We start from the raw sequence: 24,972 nt of genomic DNA, 5'->3' as shown, positions 1-24,972 counted from the left end.
TTTATTTTATTTAATTATTTATTTATTTCCAAGAGACCTATTGGGAGTTTCCAACTTGTATTACTTATAAATAGGACATCTTTCCATTGCTTTAGAATCTTTTGGCAAATACCCTAGAGAAATGATTATTGTTTGAGAGATCATAAACGGTATCTTTGCACTTTGACTTTTTGGGTGAAATTCATAAATCCCAAAGAGAGAATCACACTTTGCAATTTTTTGAATAAGTGTGATTCAATCATCTTGTTCTTGCAACTTGGTGCAATTCGTGAATACAAATTGTATTTATCAATATATGAGGTTTATTCAACACTTGTGCAATCTGTGAATCAATTGTCAAATTGTTATTGTTATTCATTTGTTCATTCAAGTTCTTAAGTATTTTTTTTGTTTTTATTCTTGAGTGTTCATCTTTTGTTCTTGGTGTTCTACATCCAATTGCTCTTCTTCCAAATTCCTTAAACCCTAAAAGTCGACCAACACTTGTGTTTGTCAACTTTCCATAATTGTTGCCTCATCTTTTTGTGCCCTAGCCGAGCACATCACTCTTGTTACACTCATCTCAATTTCGACAATCACTTGCCATATTGGGATTGACCTAGCCACCCACTCTCATTTCCAAATTAGAGTTCCCATAATTTAGGAACCCTAGTTGACCCAATCAACTCCCCATATCCGGCCATATCCATTCCATATTGATTCCCAAGGTTTTAGGAAATTTTCCTAAAATCTCTCACTAGCCAGACTCGTCCAACCCTAGCCGCCCAACTCCAAAACCCTAAACCTAAACCAAAGCAGTCCACCACCATCTTCCAAACCCTAAACCCAAAGTTCTAAGTGGCGCCAACCCTAGTTTCTCACTAATGTCATGCGCCCTTACACCCATTGTAGCCCAAATACTTTACCACCTTTTCCACCATTCCATACACCAATTCAAGCCTAAACACATAACCTCACCTTACCTAAGTTGTCATCTTTGTGATCATTGTTCAAGAATCAAGCAAGAGAGGGACAAGCTTTCAGTCATCTCAAAGAGATCCTAGGCGTGGAGATCATAATGTTTAAAGACTTGACCGAGATCTCTAATAGGTAGTCCAAGGCAACGGAGGATTAGAAGGAGGGCAAAATGAGCTGTATTATGAAGCCCAAGATTTTAACTTGCAATGTCCAGGGACTAAGATATATTTCATGTAGGATCGGTTTAAGTTTACAGGTATTGAAGAGTGTGTTGGTAAATTTACAACGACTTGTATTTTTATAAATGGTGGTAGATGATTTTGAATTGGCCTTTGCATATAAAAATCTCAAAGTTGGAATGCGACGCTTAATTTTCTTCAAAACCTCACAATTTTATCTAAGGATGTTGAGAGTAAGTTGCTTCTAACAATAGTGGGAAATTATACTCTCAACATCCTACATTCATTCGACCTCCCTCCCTTGAACATAGATCGTGAAATACCTTCATATAGACAGTTCATTCGAATGGTGCAAAAAGTAAAAGCATGTTCAAACGTGCATCATCAACTGGTAAACGTTCGTTATTTTAAGGTTTTGAGTATGGATATGTGACAGCGTCCGTATCACTGATTCAGTTATTATATTTGTCATCCATATTTCTTTTCCACAACGTGTAAACACTTCTTTCAACCTACGTGTAAATGTTAAAAACCACTAATTTCTCATGGGTCAATATCCTATAATGAGATGAGTAGTGCTAATATGTACTTATAATTTTACTTACAAAAACTTATTTTATTAATTCTCTTTGGAAATTCAAATTTTGAATTATAAATTTCAATTAATAACCGACACGTGGATCATTAAGTTTTTACAAATCTCTTTAAATAAAGTTAGCATTTCTCATAAAGCTAAGATGGCTAACTTTACAGAGTGTGTTCGTGCGTGCGAGAGAGCGAGAGATACATGATACATGCGTAGTTTCAATGAAAAAGCATAGGAATCCAAAATCTGAGCATTCTAAGATATATCATCCTACAATTTTTATGCAACAAGGCTCAAAGAAACCTATCGGGAACAAGGTCAAAGACAGTCGACCATTTAGAACATGCATCTACATAATACATAACTTATCTACAAGCAGCTTTTGACATTTAATTAAAAGCTTCTACCTGAACATACATAGCACTTAAAAGCAAAATAAAATAAATGCAGGACGGCGATCAAGAACGTGGAGCCGCCATGTGCTGCTTCTTAACCCGCTCCCCTTGTTTTACCATGCTGTATCAAAAGTACCAGAAAGTATTACTAGATTTATCATACGGATTTTAGTTGGATTTTAGTTTTGTTAGGCTTCTGAACATAACCAATTCATGACTTCCATCAGACTGAAACCATACGGAACAAGGCAAATATAAATAACCACCAAATATTTTCAATCGAATTTAGGCATTACTAGCATCGAAACTATTTCTGCCATGCATGGCATAACTCAAGGTCGGACGAGGTTAAAGACATTTGCTCAAATATCACGGGTCAACAATACCATTAGTAAATTCTATGGCATTGACAGGAGAATTGTGGCACCGGATACCCACCCAGAAGTACTTTGAGCAGCTGAGATGGGACTCCTAATATTTTCTCACATTCAATTAGCTAATGATGTGGAGTTGAAAGATGAAACAAAACCCTAGATATACTTAAGAATTTTCCATGGCAGACATCAAAGAAGCCCCAAGATCAAACCATAAACAAAGACAGCAACAGTTATGTTGTTTGGCAGTGCACCCATGCCCAAAGCAGAGATTTTTTTTTATATATAGGTATAAAATTTTATTAATATGATAGAGAAATTTTATGTATACATACATAGATACATATGATTTTTAATATAACGAACAGATGAATCATATTTGGACGTATGTCATTCAAGCCTATCATTTTCTGTGGAACTAGCAGCATTCTTGAACCAAGGCTTTACAATGGACAACTGAAATAGACTAACTTGAACACAATAAACAATCCAAGCCCAAAGCAATCAACCGAGTAACAAGATGGTGATTGGAAGTATGCAGAAACACCAAATGTTAGTATGCAAAGTGCAAAGGGACATCAAAAGATTCCTATCATCAAGTAATGACATCAAATCAGGTATCCATCAGAAACCAATACCTGACATCATGAGGGGTGATAAATACCCACTGGGATCCTTGTGCCAATGCAAAATCTACAAGGGTGTCCAAGCTGATTTTCCTACTTACGGCATCCTGAAGACCGAATGTGAAGCACTAACATTGTCAGAATTTCCCAATCATTCACATTCTTTTTCAGGATAAATAAAAACCTTATTACAAAAATTGGAAATATAAACTGTGTTGGGTGTGTATTAGAAGTACTCTGAAATAACTACAATCCTAAATTAAAAAAATAGTAAAATCATCACTTCTGAAAAATGTTACGGGTTTCTTAGTTAAATGGGCACTGCCTAAAACAATCATCCAATCATACAGTGGTCTCAAAAATTAATACTAGATCTATTGCCAAGGAATCACACTTTCTGTATACCCAACAAAGCAAAGTGATTGAAATTCTTATGCCCGGTGAGAAGAAAAGAAAATATGCCAACAATCTTATAAACAAATGAAAATCAACTTTACCATAAACACATCAAACTCATCCATTGCTCGAAAAGGGGCTTCTGTCATTTCATGGAGAGCTAATGCAAAGCATAGTGTTGAAAACGAGCGTTCACCCCCTAATTAATAATCAATTATCAACGTCAGAAAATTACTTGCTTTCAAAGAATGCTGGGTTAAACCTGACTTCAATTAAAAAAAAACTATTGATAAAATATCCTAAATATAGCGAAAGGAGTCCTAAATGAATATCCAAGTTATTCTGACATCTGTAAGAAAATATTTCCACTTTCCACAAAACTTTTAGTAATTAAAGAAACCTGTAGAGTTATGTTCTTGAAGCTTTCAAATGAAAAAGAAGTTTGACGGTCTAATTTGAAATTTTATGTAGGAAAATAAAACCTGAAAGTCCTCTAGTGTCACGAACAGTGCTGCTCGAAGCATCTTGAGGCATTTTAACCTACCAAAGAGAATAGGACAGCGAGATATAAGAATTTCCCACATATCTAGATGCAAGGTATGTTAAAGTGGTTTAATAAAAGATGTGCCACTAAAAAAATTAGTTGTCCAAAGGAGTAATTCAATACAAAGCAAGCTGCTAACCTCAACTGAGAGGGTCTTTTCTTCATAGCTAATTTTAATTTGTCCGCTGATCCCTTTTTTTCTCAAATGGCCATTGAACCTAATTGGGGAGATATTAAAAGGTAACTTCAGAAAAACAGAACAAAACACGTTTAAAGAATGCAACCACATTTGAATCAGTGCAATTCGTACTGCCAAGTCAGCTGGCGCTTCAAAAGAGTTGCATTCCTCTGAAACTTGCTCCATCGCAAGTTTAATGCTTGCTCACAAGCCTGCAATTCAGCACATTTTTTAACAACACCCCAAAAAAAAAAAAAAAAACATTATGGCAAGGAGTTAAAGAAGAGTCAAGGACAAGGAACAATCATGACAAGTTTAAATTGATGGAATATGCTTCCAATTGCAGAAGCAAATAAAGGGAAGACAGTTTTAGAACTTACGTTCAATTTTTCTCGAAATGCTTGATAAGTTTGCTGCTTTCTTCGAATCTTACGTTCTTTTTTCTCACACAACATCCTAAGGTCATCAATTGATTCAGAATATCTGCAAATGCAAAAAAGAAGGGAAGATATTTCACCAAAGGCTGGCACTTGGCTGTTCTTCAAGCGATACAAAGATGCCGGTTTCCTTACCGCTGGCTCTCATGTCTAAGTCTCTGACTTAGTCTAGTTAGCTGGGCACTTAGTTGCTCTGGGGTGCTCCCATTACAACCTCCTAATGCTTCAATTTCAGCCTCAGGACAAATAATGGAAGCCTTTTTACAATTCTCCTGTAGTTTCACCCAGTGTATAATACATCAGCTAAATTGATGCTAATATTTTTATGTTATATAATCTAAATTGTTATTCAAGAAGACAGAGTACCGCACAAATGCTAATAATGACAATGCTACTGGCATTCCACTTTTAGCTTCATGCACTTTAACTCGAAAAAACAAAAACTCTTGTGTTGATCACAAACAAAAACACACGAGAGAGAGAGAGATCTAAATAGACTGCATCTTCTAACGGTACATTTATTTAAAACCCATAAACATTTCTCCCTCTAGCTTATTGGAATTTACAGAGCACACACTGTAGCACCAATGGGTATTAAACTTCAAAGAATATGAAATCAGAAGAGAATTTAGGGGGTAGGGACGGTGCTCATAGCATCATTGAAATAATTCACTACAACATCTTGAAAAGGGCATCAAATCTACCAGCCGGTCCTTCTCAAGCTCCTGGAAATGTGCCTCTGCCTCTTTGATAAGAGAAAGGACCTTGTTATTCATTAAGCCTTCATAGTGCACCTTTTTCTGAAATAGACGTTCATTTTAAATATTAAAAAAGGTACAGAAAAACATTGTACAACTGCAGTTTTAAGCTTTGAAAAGAAAAGGTTCATGGAAAATGAGACGGGACCGATTCTTCATCAAGAAGCGCTTGTTCAAGCGTTATAAGATCATTCTCTGATTTGTCAAATGCATCAATGTCCCCTTTTGCTGACTCTACAATTTATTAGGAGATACAGATGTATAATTGCAATAGTTTACAATAAAAACCATATATGAAACATAAAAGCCTTGTTACTATACCACAGAGATTCTCAAATGATACTTTAAGTTCATTGGCCTTCATTTCAGCTTCATTCATTCTGATTCGGAGCTTTTCCAGCAAGACTTCCTTCTCTTGCATCTCCTCACAGACTTTCTAGAAATTACTCCCAACAGGACCATAAGTAAGAAAACATAAATACATAGATTTATATCAATAAATGCAAACATGATAATCAGTGAACAAACTGAGATTTCTTGATGAAGCTCGTCAACATTTGATGCAGCTGATGAACTAGCTTCAGCAACATATGAATTCTGTACATCTTGCAGGGTGAGTTTCTTCGCCATCAGATCACGCTCTGCATCCTGACGTCTCCTCTACACAAACAGCAGGAGCAAATGATGATGAAATTCCAGTAAAAAGGGAATATATAGCCCTACTTTGATCATAGTTTTATATTTTTACTATGTTACACGGATATCTCAAATAGACAATTAACAGAATTGAACATGCAACATGATGCAGTTTGCCAAGCCAACTCAATTAAACTCCTATACAAAACTTTAAACAGTTTTTAAAACAAAATTTTATTAAAAAGAGTGCTAAGTACAAAGGAACACTCTCAATACAATGCTAATAAATAAATGAAACTATGCCAACAAGGCACGTTTCAGTTACAAGACAACCATCATCATTCACAAAAGGTCGGACTAGGAGATCATGGATCAACAAAGTGAAGAGAAAGAGATATAGTATAAAAAAATTGTCCATAGAAAAGTTAATGTCAAGTTGAAGTATAGCAATGTGAAACTGAATTTTAAAAAAAAAAAAAATCCGTGGGTTCCCAATTTTGAAGAAATCCCTACTCACAAATAGTAACTGTCATTAACATGTGTAACTATTAGCACCTTTACACTTCGTAGATGCCCCTGAAGACCCTGCATACTCTCCTCTGCATCCCTTTTTCTCCTCTTACGCAGTTGAGCTTCTTCATTTATATTTGATTCATCTCTTTGAAGGTCCGTAATTTGATCATCAAAAGAACTACAAAGACGGCCACTTCTTAGCTTCTTGTTTGGGGGAAGAGTTGTCTGGACTGAACCACGAGAAAACCTAGACAGAAATCATAGGTCAAAAATTGTGCCATAATTCATATTTACATTGTACTAGTTAGGGAAAGATTAACCAGTTGAAAATTTTCTTTTGATAAGTAAAATTTTTTTAAGAGTTTTGAGTGCTACTACCCAAGACCCAAACCCAGGTAATGACCCCGAGAGTGAAAAACCAAAAAACAAGGATCCCTCTTGTGATTGTACAAAAAACATTACACAACAGTTCCATAGGAAGCGGTGCTTAGTAAAAAAGTCCACATTTTGGGACAACAGATAATTGATAGATTTTGGGCACTCATAAATAAACAACATTGTTTGGAAGTAATTTCACAAATCTCCAATAATCAAAGTAAACCAATTGGCAATGAAATTGAACTCAAGTAGAAGACTTGGTATAATCCAGAGGCGCCCATGCTCTTCTAATTTTACTGCTCCCACGGACTACTTAGAATGATCTATTCTATTAACTTGTGCTGATAAGATGCATTTCCTCACTCTTGAAAGCTCCATGTAATACTGACACCAAGAGCAAATGCGAAAAGTAAACTGAAAATGAATAAATGACCTAATTTTTGGCTTACATTTTATATCCATCTAAAGTGTAAACCTCCTTCAGATTCAAGATCCTTTGCTCAAAAGCCACTGCTTTTCCGGCATTATAGTCCCTAACAAGCACTAGCCTCTCAGCATCACCCTAGAAATGTATCATGCACGTTATTTAACTTTTTGGAAATAAAGAGTATGCCAAAAAGGGAGGAAATTAAAAACAGCAAACCAAAATATGCTGATGAACAAAGAAATTAAGATCACAACAAACAAGAATTCAATAGGAATCACGTGAAAGAGTGCAAGAAGATGCACAAAATTACCACATCCACCAACACGTTAAAGACAATGTGGTTTTCAGTATGTAGAACAGAAAGAGTAGTTGGGTGACTTGTTTGAGGAAGCATGTGAGGTGGTATATTCAACCTACACCACATGGTAAGAAAACATCAAAGAGAATTAATGTAGTCAAACACATAACATCATCCATATGAAGAGACTGTTCATCAAAATAAAAAAGTTGTGCATCCACCTTGGTCTTGAAAAGTCATAAATGAGAATCTGGAGATGGTTATAGTTTGCTTCTCTAGCACATCCTCTCAGAACAAGAGCATCTTTATGGTTGGTTACGATGAATGCATTAAACAACCTCCCAACGGCATTTTCAACAGCACGGGCCCATGTATCACCATTAATTAAGGACTGGAGAATATAGTCGTTATAACAAGAGATTTTAGTCAGCAAAGATAATGTGACTGTTAATGGGAACAAAATTGATCTTCAAACATGACTAAGCTAATGTACAAAAATTAACAGGATCACAATCTTACTCCCCAACCATAAAACCATATTAATAACAAAATAATTTCTAAAACAGGTGCTTCGATATCAACTATTTCAGAAAATAAAACTCTCAAATGAGATGAAAGATAACACAGCAGAATGTACCTTGAATTGAGAAACTGTATCAGGGTTATTCAAACAGCTTCTTTCTTATAATATCAAGTGCCTAAGTTTGGTAATTTTGATAAGCATCGAATTCAAAACCAAGGAACCCAACGATCAGACATACAAAAAAGGCATAGTTTTGTCTACAAACAATAGCTAACTCCGTTTTTGAAGTAATAGCTTACAAATGCCAATTTAAGAGATATTTGACGAGCACAATAGAGACCTTATCTCAGATCTAAATCAGGAATAATATCTTATGCCTATTTTCACAAAATTATGTATATTAAAAAGAGAGATGCATTATAAATCAGAGCTGTATATCCTTAAAAATATAGAACAAACATTCCTAGCATTAGCATGCATGCACACTTAATCATGTTTGTATACAAGATATTGTAATATTTTCAAAATGCCGACAATTTTTTTTTTTTTTTTTTTGATCGATCAAAATGCAGACAACTATCATCAGTCACTCACCAAATGGGCTCCAACTGGACCAACAGGCGGCTTTTTGAACCTCTGTTGATGTCTCTCAATTGCACGTAATAGATTAATAACTCTATCTCCACCGAAAGCTGTAATCTGTCAATAAAGAAAAAAAAAATCATTATTAAACAATATGGTGATCTGCTCTCAAAATGTTGTCACTAATATTGTTTCAGAAAAAAGAAAAACGCCGTAAACATGGATCAACAACTGCATATGCCTACATTGGAAAGGCTATATCATTTTCAAATGCATCTAAGATAGCACAATAAGAGTGCATGCACCTTGTTGGTTTGATGTTGATGAAGCTCGCGGATGGAATGAGCAATTTCACGACGCTTTTTTTCAAATTCTTCAATCTAAAAATACAATAGTATGATAACTTATTAAGGAATGACAGGATATTAAGCCAACTAAACAAAGCTAGAATACTCTTTTACATCCAAGCAAAAATTGCATCTGTCCAAAACCTTTACAAGAGACATGGCACATGCTTAATGGTCAAAGACTCACCAGTTAGACCAATTAACATATTGCCCTGCCAATGTCCAACTACAAAGTTATAGAAAAATGAGATTAAGAATATCATAAAAACTAAAGAGTTTGGTCTAGCATAAGGCTGGCTTAATCTAACCAATCCATGAAGACAGAACATTTTGCATGTAGTTTTAAAAGACTCGAAGCTTTCAAAAAGTTGAACTAATCGTTACTGGATGGCCTTTACAATTTTTAAAGGACCCCATCCCCCAAAAGGTTTAGGGTAAGAAAAGCTATGTTCTTAGGGTTTAGTATGGCGAGGAAAAGGTTTTAGGGCATGATGTTTATGGTTTGATAAGGAGGATATATTGCAAAGGCTAGTGAAATTAACAAACTGAAACAAGTTGCGGGATTTCCTGGACAGCAGCAAATAATCAAACTTTACGACATGAGAATTCAAACCATTTTTTTCAATAAACTTTATATTAAATATTCAATAACCTGTATATTAAAAAAATATTCTATAAGGGCATGATAAAAATACCCTCTCCAATTAACTGCCTGAATTGGATGGTCAAAATAGGGTAGAGAGAGAGCATATGAGGCTCATTCAAGACCACCCAATAATCCCAAATCATGTTAAATGTAGTAAAATTCACATACTGTGTTTATAATAGGATATATCCTCCCCAACAAGACAGTATATGACGAGTGTCTCTTACCATGTTTGTAAAATGAAAAAGGAGCCACTTGTTCCTTTTAACAATAACAAATTTGATACTTCTCAATTATTTGAAAACGAAATTAAAACTGTTTCAATATAAGGACACTACTTGACCCTGTATGATATTCTAAGCTCACACAAGATTAAAAAAATACTTCAACCTTCTCTCAACATGTTATCGGTACATACAAAATTCCGAATGGGACAAATGAGCCCAATCAAATGTCAATTTGATTACTAGCCATAGGAGGCACTATGAAATTCACTAAGTTAATATGGAAATCCTAAAACAAGGTGTCGCATATATTGTTTTTCTAGAACTAAGCTTACAAGATGAGAATTGTTTAGCCTTCTAACCAACACAAGACACCAAAACAGCTCTCTACGCAGCATAGACACATTCAACCAAAGCCCAAAGCATCATGATCAATATGTAGAATATCTCAATTAAGCAAATACTTGTGTCATTAACAATTCCCTAATTGATAAGATCAACAAAGGGAAGAAAATTAAGGCCCCGTTTGGTTTCACAGATGATCTCAACCCATCTCATCTCATCTTATCTCATCTCATCTCATCTCAATATCCAACACCATTCAAACACAAACACATTTCAATTTCAAATTTTCAACTTCTCAGCTTTTTTATCTAATCATTACCTAATCATTACAACTTCTCTAAACTTTCAAACAAAACACAAAAACAATTCAATTTTCTCAAATCCCAAAAAAACATTATATTAAAAAATTATATTCTAACAATTTTTTTTCTCAGTAAATAGGAATTTTATTAAATATAGGCAAAGCCAAGTACAATTTACATTCTAACAATATTTGAACTTTACAGTATTTTTAATCAACTTTTTCTCTCCTTTTCCAAAACCCCATAAAACATATTAACTCCAACCATTTCAGTACTATTCACAAACTATTTCACTACTATCACAGATTTATCATCTCATCTCAACATCCAAACGAGGCCTAAGTAAGAAGAATGGAAGACATCAAAAAGGCTTTCATGTGCAAAACCAACAAAGCATTGGAGCAAACAAAAGAAAAACAAATTAATGAGGCCTGCTTTTTCATGAAAAATCTGATAAAAAACAGGGTTTTCAAAAAGTGCAAGTACTAGAACTTTTTCCAATGATTCTATATGCAACTTCAACAAAAGGATTGGGGACTCGGGCAAAACATAAAACAACTAGGTAGTCCTAAACACAACCATAAGCCTAATCGTGCAAATCCATTCATGCATATATTCCATCGGGGGCGTCACCACATCTAGCACTGTGTCCATGAAAACTTTTCTAGATTATCAATTGATTGCAAAAATGTAAGCAAGAGAATCAAGAATTAAAGTTTAATAAAGAGAAAAAAAAAAAAAGAAAGATTTGTCAGGAAAATTTATGCTACATCTCCACACCTCATTACCAATCCTTCCAATCTCACTTGATCCCATGTTTATGCTTTCTAACAAGGCGCTTTCTTCTTCCTTCAACCTGAAAGATTGTTGGATTTACAGGCTCAAGTGTACATTAAAAAAACTGATTTGAAAGCAAGGTACAAAAAACAAATGGACAAAATCATTTAAAAAAAAAAACCATAACCTTGTAAGAGTTGAATTAGCAGCATCAATTTCATGTTGGAGTTCCTTCACCTTTTCCTCAATTTCAGATTCTTCAGCCTGCAGCATATCAGAATGAGAGGTCTACGCCCTTTTTTCTTTTCTTTTTTTTGGAGGGGGGGATACGACATTAATTTTTGGCAGACATATGGAACTGTAATTTTCAAGGCCCGCTCATAATTCAAAGACTTGTGTGGTAAAGAACTAGAGCCCATAGAGCCTCTCGTTATCTTTAATTGTTCACACCAAAAAAAAACAGGAAAAGCTCATATTTATATATGGATGGCTTTAAATGGCAGATCCCGCAGGTTTGAAGCTTGGGACAATCAATTAGATATACAAAAAGCAGCAACATGTTAATATTATCTTTTATGTAGGACCCTATTGAAGTTAGCTTAAACTTATATTAAGGTAGTATGGCCAGAAGCATCTTTAAAAAATTCCTCCTGGAATAATATAATAAGATTGTGAGAAATAAAAGTGCAAGGGAATTTCTGACCAAAAGAGTGATGACACAGGAGTCCGGTACCAAAATGTTTCAGAGAGATCATTGGCCTTATAAAAAAATATATGTTTCTACTAATGTATCAATAGATTTCACATTACTTAAGAATGCAAAACTCATTAAATCTCACATGAAAAAATGTCATGCAAATGAGTCTTTAAGAGATTATTATTCACCTGTTCAGGAGTGGCCACATATCAAACTATATGTTTATGTCAAACAATTATCACATCAATAGCTATGCCCTAGTAAAACAAAATCTTAGGAACAACAATGTAGATGCATGGCAAAAAAGGTATTACTCATTTATAAAATAAATAGGAGTGGGCTTTAATTTCTTTAAATATTAAAATTCATTGCTTTAGGTTGGGTACAGTCCAGATTATCTATTCCTTCTACAGACAATCCTTCGTTCAGATCCTCAGGGAGCTGTTAATTCTGCGCTAATATCACAAAAACAAAAAGTAGCAGAGATAGAGGGTCACGTTGTCTCAAGCCTTGTGAGCTTTTAAAGAAGCCTTTTGGCATTCCATTCACCAATATAGAGAAGCAAGCCGTAGAAATAAAAGGATGATCTAGTGTGCTCATCTGGAATGGAATCTTGATGGTTTGTTGGACAAGATATGGGAGTAGGTTAGTGTTTTATAGTTTTCTCTCCGTACACTTCTGATTTCGTAAACCAGTACCACGTCGCCGATGGTGGCTGTGGGCTTTTGACGGTGGGATACCTGGTAATATGGTAAGGAAATGAGTTCCTTTAGTTCTTTAGCCATTGAGTCAAAGGTGTTTTGCGGTGAGAAGAGATGGGTGTAAGGTGTGCATTATGGAGAAAGGGTGGAAAGGTGTGAGTTGTCTGAGGTTGGGGTTAGAAACCATCCGATGGGTGGCAAATACGTTGGAGGAATGTTTGAAATTGGGAGCAAAGGGTACTACTTTGCTCATCGGGAAGGTAACAGAGGCTTCATTGCCCAGCGATGTTCAAATCCTCGTGGTTCCTACATGGCTTTGGTGGAGTATAGTGGGGGAGGTCGCCGGAGTTTCATCCTCATACCTGAGGATAGGGCTGGAATGGGGTGGAGGAAGATGGCGGCAGTGTTAAAGGATATGGGCAGAGAAGGTGGTCAAAGGAGAAACTCAACACCAATGATGGCGGCAGCCTTGCCGTCGAGGTTGTACAAGGAGGTCTTGGAGATACCTCGAGCCGCACAACAATCTATTATGGTATACCTGCAAAAGGGTGGTAGCTGCTTAGAGTCGAGGAGTTGGCAAAGGGATGGTTGGGCAAAAAGAGGAAAGACTCTTGCAGGAGCTGCATGATATGCAGAACTCGTTGGGGGAGTTAAATGATAAAGTCCTATGGCTAATACGGTGTGTGGAGGGAAATGGCGTGGTGGGTTTGGGCTTGGGTGGTGAACTAGGCTCAAATGAATTGAATGGAGGGTTGGGGAGGGTTGGGCAAAGGGCCTAAAGGGAAGGGTCAGGCCAACAATAATGGGCCTCAGCCCAAGGAGAGGCCCGCGCAGGTTGGTGGCCCTTTCTGGAGGAAGAAGCCTCAGGATGTTGGTGGCCTGTCAACGAGTGGGCCCGAGCCACCGTCACCGGCAAAGCCTCAGACAACCTCGCCGAAGGTCGTAAAAGCTCCGATGGAGGTCCCGTCGCCAGAGGTTGTACTATCTGAGCTTGGAGGAGGGATTTCTTCCGTCTCTCTTGTTCACAACGATCCGGTAACTGCACAGACCACCTCAATGGAAGTTGCCAGCGCACAGACAACTGCGAGAAGGCCAGAGGAGACGTCTGCAAGCAGTGGTAAGGCTGTCGTTCCCGAGGCTGTCTCGGCCAATTCCTACGAGGTTGTCTCGACCACTGTTCTCGAGCCGTTGGTTCCACCCCAGGCACAGAAAGTCCCGACGACCTCTGAGGAAGCTTCGGGAGGGTTAGAGGTGGTGTCCTATGCGCCGGCAGTGGAGGAAGGGAGAATTATGGAAAATGCAGTGGGAAAAAGTCTCGTTGGCTCCTGTGGGAAAGGCGACAAGTCTAGTGGATGAGGGTACTAGTTTGTTGAAGTATTTCTTGAATTTTGAGGGCATCGATGAGGAGGAGATGGGTAGTCCGTCACCTTTACAGATGTTTCCCCCTCATATTGCACCTAGAGCATCATGAGGGAGAAACATCATTGAACTATCATGTGATGGCTATGAAGAACAATTTATGGCTCTCCTAGTAGCCATTGAAGCTGGTCATTCCATGGCCATGAAGTCAGATGTTAGAAATGAGAGAGCCATAAATTGTTCTTCATAGCCATCACATGATAGTTAAAACGACTGCAATGCTCCATTAACTATGACAATAAGGAGGGAACTTCGGGGAGAGACAGAGCAAAAGGGAGGGACCCTGCTTTTGTTAATGAAGCCTAAAATACTGTCTTGGAATATAAGAGGGATCAATGACGTGAATAAACGTCTTCGCATTAGATCCCTTCTCCATAGCTAGAAAGTTGACATTGTTTGCTTACAAGAGACTAAGTTGAGTGGCATTGATAGAAACATAATCTGTAGCTTGTGGGGTTGTTCATTTGTGGGGTGGTGCTATTTAGTTTCATCGGGGGCTTCGAGAGGTGTGTTGGTGATGTGGGATAAGAGAGTGGTGGAGACGGTAAAGGATTGTATCGGGTTTTTTTTCTATGGTTGTATCTTTTAGGAATATTGAGGATGAGTGGAGATAGGCTTTTGCGGATGTGTATGGACCCAATGTGGATAGTGATAGAAGCTCTTTGTGGGAGGAATTGGCGGGTTTGTATTCTTTATGAGATTTACCTTGGACGTTTTGTGGTGATTTCAATATTGTTCGGTTCCCTAGTGAGAGGGTGGGGGCAACTACGTCGACAAGAGCAATGGAAGACTTCTCAGAGCTGATTTTTTAGTTGAATATTGTGGATCTTCCTTTGGTGTGTGTGAGTGTGTTTGGAGGGGCGGGCTATACTTGGTCCAACAGTCGAAGGTGGTCAAGGTTGGATAGATTTCTAGTCTCTTCTTCGTGGGGGCTATACTTGGTCCAACAGCCGAGGGTGGTCGGGTATGTTTCGATTATTGTCCAATTTTGCTTGATTGTGGTGGCATTCATAGGGGTAGGCGTCCTTTCAAATTTGAAAATATGAGGTTGGAAGTTTAAGGATTTGTAGAGAAGGCAAGGGCTTGGTGGGAAGCTTACTCTTTTGATGGTACACCTATTTTCATATTGGCGGGCAAATTTAAAGCTCTAAAGACTGATTTAAAGAAGTGGAATGAAGAAGTCTTTAGACACACGGAAGTACAAAAAAATATTCTTTGGGATGAGTTGCAAGCATTGGAGGAAAGGGACGTGAATGAGGAGGATTCTTTGTTAAGGAATAATGTGGTTGTGACCGAAATTGAGAAAGTTTTGTTGATGGAAGAAATATATTGGAAGCAAAAATCAAGGGTGCTTTAGTTGAAGGAGGGGGATAAATGCACTAAGTTCTTTCACAAGGTGGCTAATTCTCATAGGCGGAACAATGCTATTGACGTCCTTCATTAAGGCTCAAATGTGTTACAGTCTCCCGAAGAGATCCAAGATCATATAGTGCAGTACTACGAGGAGCTCCTAGCTGAAAAAGTAGAGTGGCACCCCAAACTTGACGGTTTAATTTTTGACCAAGTAGATTCGGAAGTAGCAAGTTGGTTGGAGAGGCTGTTTGTGGAAGAAGAGGTGTACCTAGTGGTAAGAGGTATGTGCAAAGATAAAGCCTCGGGCCCGGATGTTTTTTCTATTGCTTTCTTTCAAGAGTGTTGAGAGATAGTGAAGAAGGAAATGATGCAGATTTTCCATGCTTTTCATTCTAACCTTAAGTTTGAGAAGTCATTAAACGCTACTTTCATTACTCTTATCCCAAAGATAGTCGGTGCGCATTATTTGAATGACTTCCGGCCTATTAGCTTGGTAGGTGGGATCTACAAAATCATATCAAAGGTGTTAGCTAATCGTATGAGTTTGGTAATGGACAAAAACTCATTTCCAACCCTCAAAATGCTTTCGTTCAGGGTCGGCAAGTTTTGTATTCAATTTTGATAGCGAATGAGTGTTTGGACAGCCGGTTAAGAGAAGGCATTCCAGGGGTCCTTTGTAAACTAAACATGGAAAAGACTTATGACCATGTGTTTGGACTTCCTATTTTACATGCTTAGAAGATGTGGCTTTGGGGACAGGTGGTGTGAATGGATCAAACATTGTGTTCCGACCGCTCGGTTCTCGATTTTAGTTAACGGAAAATCTTGTGATTTTTTTCAACCTTCGAGGGGTTTGCGACAAGGGGATATGCTATCACCTTTCCTCTTTGTTTTAGTAATGGAGGCAATGAGCCGCATGGTAGAGGTTGTCGTTAAGGGGGATTTATTGCTGGTTTTTCGGTAGGCAACAACAGTAATGGAGTCAGTTCCATTTCACTTATTGTTTGCGGATGATACACTTATCTTTTGTGATGTCGTTAGCAACCAGATTCAAGTTCTAAGAGCGGTTTTGTTGTGTTTTGAAGCTATTTCGGGACATAAGGTAAACTTGGAAAAGTCAGCATTGGTACTAGTGGGGGATGTGAGTAATATTGCTTCTCTAGCAGAGTTGTTGGGCTGTATAATTGCTTCCCTTCCTATGAAATATCTTGGACTTCCCTTGGGGGCGTCATTTAAAGCAAAGAGTATTTGGAATGGGGTGGTAGAGAAGATTGAGAAAAGATTATCAGAGTGGAAGCGGCTATATCTATCAAAAGGGGGAAGGTTAACACTTATCAATAGCACCCTTTTCCAACTTTCCCACTTACTATCTTTCTCTCTTCCCATTACCAATGGGTGTGGCAAACCGAATCCAAAAGTTGTTTAGAGCTTTCTTGTGGGGTGGCATGGGAGAGGAAATTAAATTTCACCTTATAAGTTGGCAAAAGGTGAGCTGTCCGATTGTGAATGGTGAATTAGGGGTGCAAAATTTGAGCATGTTCAACAAGGCACTCTTAGGAAAGTGGTTGTGGAGCTATCAAATGGAAAGGAACTCATTGTGGAGATAAGTTATCGATCACAAGTATGGTAGTGCGTCGAGAGGATGGTATTCTAAGGAGCGTAGGGGGTCGTATGGAGTAAGCCTATGGAAATTCATTAGAAAGGGGTGGAACACCTTCGAAAAACATATTATGTTTGAGGTGAGTGATGGAGCAAGAACCCGCTTTTGGTTCGATGCTTGGAGTGGGGAGAGCCCTCTTTCCATTGTTTTTCCAATTGCATTTAACTTAACTGGAAATTAGCAAGCTGCAGTTTCAGACTTGATGAGATGGCAGATTTTTATAGCTATTTGTATTCAGCAAAGTTAGGAGGAAATGGGGGTGACCGTATGTTGTGGATTCACACAGGGAGAAAAAAGTTTACTGTTAAATCCTTTTATAAGGCTTAGACAGTCCAACAACCCACATTCTTTCCGTGGAAGAGTATTTGGAAGGTCTTAGTGCCGTCTAAAGTTGCATTTTTTACTTGGACAGCTACACTTGGGAAGATTTTGACGGTTGATAATTTGAGGAAGCGGGGTATGGTGGTCACAGAGTGGCGCTACATGTGCAAAAGGAATGGAGAATCAATAGATCATTTGCTTTTACATTGTGAGGTGGTTGGGGAGTTATGGGATGGTATCCTTAATAGAGCCGGGCTGAGCTGGGTCATGCCTAAGAGTGGTGGAACTACTAGCGTGCTAGAACAGGAGGCATAAGAGCGCTCAACTGGCAGCTGTGTGGCGAATGATACATTTGTGTTTAATGTGGTGTCTATGGTTGGAAATGAACGATAGGTGTTTTAACAACAAGGAGCGTGCAGTGGGGGAAATCTGAAATTTTTTTATACTCTCTTTTACAGTGGTTTTCTGCTAGTGTATTGAAGGGTGGGAATGTCCATGAGTTTCTATCTTCTTTTCAGTTCACTATAATGTAATTAGGTGTCTCACTTTGTATACTTCCTGTGTACTTGGGCATTGCCTAGTTTCATTCTTCAATAAAGATACTTATTTACTTATCAAAAAAATATTAACATTAATGATAGCTAGGAAAAACTGGAGAAAGAAAATTCACAAGCAAAGATAAACTGAAGAAAAACTATTCTCTGTTTTTTGGTAAGTATATCCGTGAGAATGGAAAAACCTGTGTAGATTGAACATGCTGCTCATGGATATCCTGAACTTGTTGTTCAAGAAATCTAACCCGCTTCACCATCTTTTGCACATGATTGGTCTTGCGGCCATACTCTTCTTCTAACTCAAGCTTCTCTTTAGTTGCCTATGAAAAGAACTTTACATCAAGAAGTTATATATTGAGAAAGTCAAACAACTAAAATACAGATTACTATAATCTACTAAGGAATATAAAAAAAGTGGCTATAAAGGCAAAAGAGGGCAAGCATAGTAAGTTCCAGAAGCCTTGAATTTGTTTCAAGATTTCTTCCCATTCTCTGTATTTTTTTTTCTGTTGTAACATATTACAAGTTTAGGACAGAAAATACAGAGCGAAGGAAATAAAAAGGTAAAATACACAAATTTAAAGCATGGCAATAATTTGGATAAATTTCATCAAGCCACCAACCATATGCCATTTACAAAAATAACAGATATAAAAATTTCAACTTACCATGGAAAGCATCTGCTGCAATTCATCCTTCATTCTCCTCACTTCTGATGTCTTTTCCATCATACATGCTATTTGAGCTTTCTTCTTAGATATACGCTCCTTCAGCTCCTCCAGCACACTCTGTAAAAAACAACAGACCAATTATCTCTCCTTCCCCATCACAAAATCATTCTTGATCCTTTTTCATAGCGTTTTAGTAAAATAAATATTCAATTTATTCACTATGTTTATTTGATAATTTACAAAATTCACTATATTTCAACCAAACATGTTTTACATAAAGACTAGTCATACTTTCGAAAAGTATTCCAACAACATAGTTTTATTGATGAATATACTTAAAAGGTGATGTGACAGAATTCAAATATGAATTCAGCATTCTTGTGGAGCTAAGAGAAGTAGAAATTTTCTGTACAACAATCACTAGGTCTTCAACCAATCCTAGTAGGCAATTATTAAAAGGAATTAGACAGAATTTTCAACTTTGCAGGAGTTCATTACTTACTAGTTGCATATCAATCTTAGCTTGGCAAGCTGGTATGCGATCTTTTAATATCCCAATCTTTGCATTTTGTTCCACCAGTTGCTTATCAACGTCATATACCCATGACCAAGCAAGCTTCTTCTTCAACTGTTGTACCTGTAGAGAGATTTCCTCCACATGCTCCATGTTTCTAATCTTTCCTTGCAGCTCTTCAATTTCCTTTTGAATGGGTTTTATTGATTCCTCCAACTCACAAACGAGTGCAGTTGCAGACTTCAAGTGTTCGTAAATGTTTTGTAAAAGATCATTCACTTGTTGAAGAAGTGTGGCCTTGAAAAAGAACTGAGTGATCAAGTGTCAGTATTTTTTTTTTATAAGTAAACAAATTTTATTGATCAAAGAATTAGGCAAAGCCCGATACAATACAAGAACACCTATATGCCCTAATTAAGAGGGCGCAAAAGAGACAAGAAAGTTATGTATGTCCATGTCGTTGATCAAGTGTCAGTATTGCATCCATAAAGTACTTCTTCATAGATTCAAACAGCTGCAGAAATTACCTTAAATTTGTCTTTGTCGTTCCCAGAATGCAAAAACTCTCTGCTTTTATCTTGACTCATTATTACACATGGATTCTCAACATCAATCTGCACTGCAAAGCAGATCATTAATAAATGTCCATGGAAAGTGTTTAGTTCCATTTCTTTGGATAAATAAATGCAATGTACTTGAAAGCAAAGAAGGGCACAACCCAACTAGACAAGAAGCATTACCAAAGCATACACCCAACTAGTGAGAAAAATAAAAAGAACAAAAAGCCTTGAAATCTAGAAAGCTAGAAAAATGAGAGTTGTTTATTTTCCAAAAGAAAAAAACAGAGAATTTCTAAATGTAGGAAAGGACAGAAGAACTTTACAAATACAACTTCAGTTACACTGCTCTCTTGTTATGACTGCATAAGTTGATATTGGAAACCAGTAGAAGTAACACTTGGCAGCCTCACGCCAACCTACAATGCCACTTTGCTAGGCCTGAGGCTTCAAATTCAAAAGTTAGTTTATATTTTTCTAAATTTGTACTTGGGGAAAATTTAAGAATCTTCTTTATTTTCTATAAGTGGAGCTTAGTGGGCTCTATTTTAAGGGTTTATTTCCTTATAAAAGGCTGGCTTAATTTAGTTTTGGGCAAATAAATGGTTCTAGTAAATTTGAATGAATTACATTTCATACATTATAACTTGAAGCTAAAGTTATTTTAAGGTTCAGTGGTCAAGTTGTATATATTCGTGTTATTTCAAGGTCTGTTTCTGCAATCTCACTACATTCTATTATTTAAAACTAGGAGTTAAGAGTTCGTTTAAGGTCTAGTAGTCAAGTTCTATATATTTGCTGTCGGAGATCCTAAGCAATTTCAGAAAGAGAAACTAAAAAATGGGTATCATCTTCTTGAAATTCTTTTGATTTTAGCCTATCAAGGCTTCTATATAGGCCCCAAAGTTCATGGTTTTCAAGCCTTATATACAATCAAGAAAATAATAGAAAATTCAGATCTGCAACTTTAAGCCTTTAATTCAAATATGTTTCAGTTCTCTAGCAATCTATAACAGTGGAAACCTTAGCCCACTTGCATCAGTAACCAAACCTAAAAACATAGGGAATACAGGAATCATCTATTATGAGCAAACAAAATCATCAAAAGCCCACTATAGTATAAAAACAACCCTGGAACTTCAATCACTTTCGGCAAATATCAATCTAAATTAACTACAGTAAAAAGATGTTTAAATGAATGCTACTATGAGAAATAAATGCTAGGACCCGTAGACTAGCTGGAAAAGAAGGAAAAAGAACAATAAGAGATGAAAATGTCAGGGTAAAATAATAAAAAGGATAGATATCAAAGCACCCACCTCAAAAGAAAAAATTTGGAGTCAAAGACATACAAAATTCCAGATCAATAGAATTTCAAACTTAAAAACAACCACAAATTGAAAAAATGTGCAACAACATAGGGAAAACCAAAATCACATCTAGACTTATTTAAAAAAATACATGTTACAATGAGAACTCCTTGGAATTATATTAAACTGCAATAACTCCTTCCTCCTACGCAATGTGAGATCTCATTCACCACCCTCTCTTACTAAATATGGGGTATTATAATCTCTTCGCTTAAATTCATGACATTCTCGTTAGGCCATTCCATTGTAGGTGGCAAGACTAAAAGTCCACATTTTTGGCTGTGAGCTGGTTCCAATACCATTTGTAACAATCCAAGGAAATTTTTTTCCAGTAACAACCTAAGGATATTCAAGCCACATCTAGACTAATACTCCAGAAAGACTAGTCAATATACCATAATTGGGAACTCCTAGAAAATCATTATAAACCCGTAAGAGCTTCTCCTTCTCAGTCAATGTTGGATTTCATCTACCACCCTCTCTTACTAAATAGGGTACCGGATAAATCTTGATTTGAATTGCTGCCCTTCCTTTGACTGTTTCTTTTTAGTTATCCGAGAGACAATCCAAAATAAACAGGTATGGAAGCTATAATTGTAAACCACAATCGAATCTATGTAAGCATTGGTTTATACATTCCTCTTAGTCTCAACTTTAGGAATAATATTTTTCACTATCTTTTTTAGAAAACCGCCTAAAGTTCCAACTAAAAATATGAAATGATTTTTTACTAAAAGTAGGTGTAGAAGAAGAAGCTGAAGTCAATAAAGAAAGATGAATCAGGCTAACTAGGAAGGAGGAGAACAAAGGCCTTTCATCACAAGCTTTTTTCACGTCTCCAAAGAAATCATCCCTTAACATGGTACTATATCACAGCATAAGGACATTAGATATCAATTTCTTCCAGCTTCTGGTGATCCTATATTATCACATATCAAAATGTCATGAAAACTTAAGTTGGACATAGCTGCTCCCTAAATCATAAGAGCATTAGCACAGAAACAAAAGTTACCAAATCATTACAACATAAATAAATAAAGAGAACTGCTACATGCACAAAGAGATGCCACAAAATAAACCCACAAACTGATGTGGTTTTATGGGATCCGTTAGATCTACTTTACAATAAAAGTAACTTTACAATATGACGTACCACATCAAATCACATCAGTTTGTGGATTTACTTTTGTGTAATCCCTTTGTATCTAAAGTATTTCCCATAAACAAACTATACATCAAAAGATGGAAACTAAGAATAATGCCAAATAGAAGCAGGTTCAAAATGATTATTCCTGATTATGAGTTAGAAATTTCTATAAAGGTAGTGTTTTGTATTTTACCTAAAAAGTTTGTGCCAGGTGCACCATGTATTTACCTATAAGAACTTATAAGCTCCAAATATTAACGCCTAGATTGCTAGAACACAACATCAATACTAAGCATTAAGTCCTGTAATTATCAAAAGAATTTACTTCTAAAAAATTATCAAAGGGATTTATAATATATACCTAGGAGGCCCAATATATGTGAACCAAACCCAAAAACTGTAAATCTTTGTCCTAGTAATAGGAAAAATACTTACATTAAAATGTTCTACAAGCTCACGAAGGTCATCTCTCCGACTAGCAACCTTCCTTCCTGTCAAATTCCTCAAATGAAGAACAAGATCAAGTGAATAACACAACCTCATCTACCTTTTTGTTTTTGTTTTTTTTTTGATAGGTAAAGAAGAAAAGGGCAACAACAAAAAATAAAAGAGATTATTAGAAATATTATTTACATAAATATGTCATCAAGGAGAAGCAAATGATTTAAACCTTGGTGATCCTTTAAATTAGTGGAGCTGGTAGAATCAGAAATTCTGCGTTCTAAAATTATGATATCACCAAATATTTCTGGCTTGAAGGCATCTTCCCCTTCATTTTTTATTTCAACATACACAAAGGCGTAACTGCAAGAAAACAAATTGACAAACTAAGAAACTTGATAAACTAATATAGTCTCAACAAATATACTAGGGGTGAACACCAAATCAAAATGCATAGTAATTCTAGGCAATATCTTCTTTTTATAAGTAATTCTATGCAATATCTTCAATACATGATATGAGATAAAATTGTAATGGCTCGTATGGAAATAAACATCATAGATACATTTTCCATTTTGACTTTAAAGGCTCTTTTGCCTTCTTATTGAGACTTTAAACAACCTCAAAAGCAAATGCTTACATCGTTACAGTGGCTACAGACAATTTAATCCTATTTTCCATGAAAGCGAAAACAAATTGACTAGTGAACACTATGATCCAAAAAGTCCCACGCACATGTGTTATATACAACTGCATGAGTGTGAGAAAATATGCATCCAAAATCCCTATATTTGGCCAGCTTGTATACCATATTTCTTTGTAGATAAGATGTTATGATCTCTATCAAAATTTCCTCAAACTCGCTAGACCTGGATGAAGTTTCAATGAAACAAAAGAAGCAGAATATTGATCACGGTTCTCCATTATCATAACCACGTCCTTTTTCTAGCATCGAGTCCATGGACATAAGCTTCCAGATAGATATGTCAATCGATTCTGCAGATCATCTCACCTATTTAGGAACACCAAAAACGAAAAGAAAAAACCACGCTCACAAACCTGCAACCAGTTTTTATAAAATCCTTCAAGGAAGACGCTCTTTGCGTCCCTTTAGCTCTGCAACCGAATGCAACACATAGTGCCGTCAGAACTGCACTCTTACCACCTGTAAACGCCAGAATCAGGCAACATTACACGTGGATTAATCCAAAAACCGTCTTAACACTTATAAAAGACTATTAATCCCAATCCTAAAACCCACACAGAACCCTAGTTCAGAATCAAATAATAATTTACTAATTTGTTGCATTATGCATTCAGTTCACATTTGAAATAAGCACATGGAGTGGGGGGAGGCGCGTACTTCCATTTTGACCGCTGATGAAATTGACCCACTCGCCGAGCTCGATCTCAAGATTACTGTGGCACATGAAGTTCTCCAATCGGATCCTCTTAATAATACCCGCGTTTGACCGCCGAGATAGAGTGAATATGGGATCGGGGAAAACCCTAGAATCGCCCATGGCTGGATTAGACCTACGTTTTCCTCTGCGAACCCTAACACAACGCACGGAGAGAGACACAGAGAGGAGACGGAGTTTGGGTGGCCTGATACAGGGGTTAAAAGTAGGAGCGCATATATGGCGGGAAGAGGGGTTTGCTGCGTGCGAGTGAGGAGTACGACTAATCCAGGGTTCCACCAATAGTGGTAGCGTTTCGAGTTTTTTATTTTAACCATATGCGGACAAAAATTACAGATCGAAAAGGATCTTGGCAGTTTTTTTTTTTTTTTTTAAAGCAACGTTAAATAAAATTTTAGAGAAATTACTTACATCGGCTTATTGTTAATGTAATACTCAACACACTCAATGTGTTGAGTTTTAAAAAAAAAATAATAATCACAGTGTGTAGAGAGCAATGTTTTTAATATCGTATCAGACATTGTACCGGTCAAAATACTAAAACAAAATATTTCGATAACGGTACTATTTCAGAATAGCGTTTCTAGATAGTATTTCGAAATAGTCGATAGATAAATAAATTATATATAAAAATTATATTCCAAAATAATAATCTATATATAAATAAATTATATATAAATACATATATATAAATTATAAATAATTTAGTCTAAATTAG

General features: G+C 36.6%; 1 protein-coding gene across 2 annotated transcripts; it reads right to left on the bottom strand.

The window, feature by feature from the left end:
- Positions 1-1,938: 1,938 nt before the first annotated feature.
- Positions 1,939-24,519, bottom strand: LOC109006319 (structural maintenance of chromosomes protein 6B-like). 2 transcript variants are annotated; one of them, XM_018985557.2, is made up of 28 exons: positions 24,197-24,519; positions 23,893-23,998; positions 23,063-23,196; positions 22,828-22,883; positions 19,846-19,932; positions 19,307-19,627; positions 18,802-18,921; positions 18,319-18,453; positions 11,616-11,692; positions 11,432-11,507; positions 9,093-9,167; positions 8,800-8,904; positions 7,904-8,073; positions 7,695-7,797; positions 7,407-7,519; positions 6,622-6,826; positions 5,959-6,090; positions 5,752-5,866; positions 5,579-5,664; positions 5,377-5,472; positions 4,808-4,944; positions 4,616-4,718; positions 4,368-4,447; positions 4,197-4,275; positions 3,996-4,053; positions 3,615-3,712; positions 3,130-3,224; positions 1,939-2,238 (listed from the first exon to the last, which is right to left on the bottom strand). In XM_018985557.2, exons 1-28 carry the CDS (start codon positions 24,354-24,356, stop codon positions 2,181-2,183), a joined length of 3,180 nt encoding a protein of 1,059 aa, XP_018841102.1. In that variant the 5' UTR covers positions 24,357-24,519; the 3' UTR covers positions 1,939-2,180. The 2 variants fall into 2 exon arrangements, with proteins under 2 accessions (XP_018841102.1, XP_035551108.1); XM_035695215.1 differs by lacking the exons at positions 23,063-23,196; positions 23,893-23,998; positions 24,197-24,519 and having other exon boundaries at positions 19,846-19,937; positions 22,828-22,866.
- Between the last annotated feature and the right edge of the window lie 453 nt (positions 24,520-24,972).

The sequence above is a fragment of the Juglans regia genome, chromosome 1, assembly GCF_001411555.2.
Source record: "Juglans regia cultivar Chandler chromosome 1, Walnut 2.0, whole genome shotgun sequence".
In the NCBI taxonomy this organism is placed as follows: Eukaryota; Viridiplantae; Streptophyta; class Magnoliopsida; order Fagales; family Juglandaceae; genus Juglans; species Juglans regia.
Note: the sequence above shows the minus strand (reverse complement) of the source record. Positions and strands in the feature narration are given on the sequence as shown.